Source organism: Rutidosis leptorrhynchoides, chromosome 4, assembly GCF_046630445.1.
Source record: "Rutidosis leptorrhynchoides isolate AG116_Rl617_1_P2 chromosome 4, CSIRO_AGI_Rlap_v1, whole genome shotgun sequence".
Lineage (NCBI taxonomy): Eukaryota > Viridiplantae > Streptophyta > Magnoliopsida > Asterales > Asteraceae > Rutidosis > Rutidosis leptorrhynchoides.
This window is the reverse complement of record NC_092336.1, coordinates 207690997-207692386: the sequence shown is the minus strand read 5'-3', so window position 1 is coordinate 207692386 and position 1390 is coordinate 207690997. Positions and strand designations below refer to the sequence as shown.

Genomic DNA, 1390 nt, shown 5'->3' with positions numbered 1-1390 from the left:
CTACAATTCAGCTCGACGACCTTTAAGCATTTTAAAATCATCGATAATAGAATCCGAATCAAACTTTTCAGCAATTTCTCTTTCAATATAAACCAGCAAATTATCTGCAAGAAAGTCATCAGACATCTTATTGCTATGCCGGGTCTTGCATAATTTCATCCCAGAAAATGCTCTCTCGGTTGTGGCAGTCGAAACAGGAAGCGTTAAGATCAGTCGAATCAACTTGTCTAGCATATTATAGTTCTCATGTTTCTCAGTTTTCTCAAGACCTCTACATACTTCAACAAGAGTTGATGCACCACTAAGCTTTGAGTTATTTTGCATCTCAATATTGAACAACTCCATCTCAGATTTCAACCGGGTCCTCTCTTGCTCTGTAAAATCTGCAGGATAGTATTTCTCAACAAGAGAACAAAGATGATCAATATTTAACACTTTCGATTTTTTTCTGGGAACTAAAGTGGAGCTAAGAGTTAATAACTCCATAGCTTGATCATTAAATCTATTATTCAGCTCTAACAACTGTTTGTCAAGTGTGCTAGTGAAGACGTCTACTCGATAATAATGTTCAAAAGAAACTTGATTATCTTATTGACGACGGCAATATCGACCAGACTTGTATAAAGCGCTCAAATCAGGAATATCTACTTCGTGCTTCTCACAGAATATTTTTAGCTTTGATTTTGTCTTGAAGCTTCAAAAATAGGTGGCTCTGGTTTATTTTGTTGTTGCTCATTCTCATTTGTTGATGGTTTGCAACGTTTATTATTTTGAAGATCATTAGCTGGACAACTAGTGTTTGTGGTATCATTAATCCTTATCTTGAAAAATGAAGTAATAGGCTTCTGTTTGTCCATAATTACTCATGAGAACAAAGATAAATATAGACATATAGTGTACTGTTAGTATTTCTCCTTAGTCCCAAACTTCATAAATAAAATAATATTCATAAACATATTTTCTCAAATCTCAACGTTTAGTATAGTGTACTGTGTGTATTTAATATTCAATCTCAAAGAAATTTTCTCAAATCTCAAACAATTCGACTAAGATTCGGAGTTTATATCACACAAATTTACAAGGGTTTCATTAGTTCATTTAAAATTAATCATGGAAGTTCAAATATTCATTAACTACCCATTAGTATCATTAATACTATTATCTTATCATAATCCATAACCTTCAAATTCAAGAATTTAATACACCATTGACCATTGTCGTCTCTTCTTAACACATTATTAATGACTAATTTATATAAAATATAACATACAGTAGCATTAAATACACAAAATACTACTACTACTACTACTACTACTACTACTACTACTACTACTACTACTAATAATAATAATAATAATAATAATAATAATAATACCTGATTAAATGCCAT

The 1390-nt window shown here is 31.3% G+C and overlaps 1 protein-coding gene across 1 annotated transcript; it reads right to left on the bottom strand.

Moving 5' to 3' along the window:
- Positions 1-486, bottom strand: LOC139841378 (uncharacterized). The gene has a single exon (XM_071831598.1). It carries the CDS (start codon positions 484-486, stop codon positions 1-3), a length of 486 nt encoding a protein of 161 aa, XP_071687699.1.
- Between the last annotated feature and the right edge of the window lie 904 nt (positions 487-1390).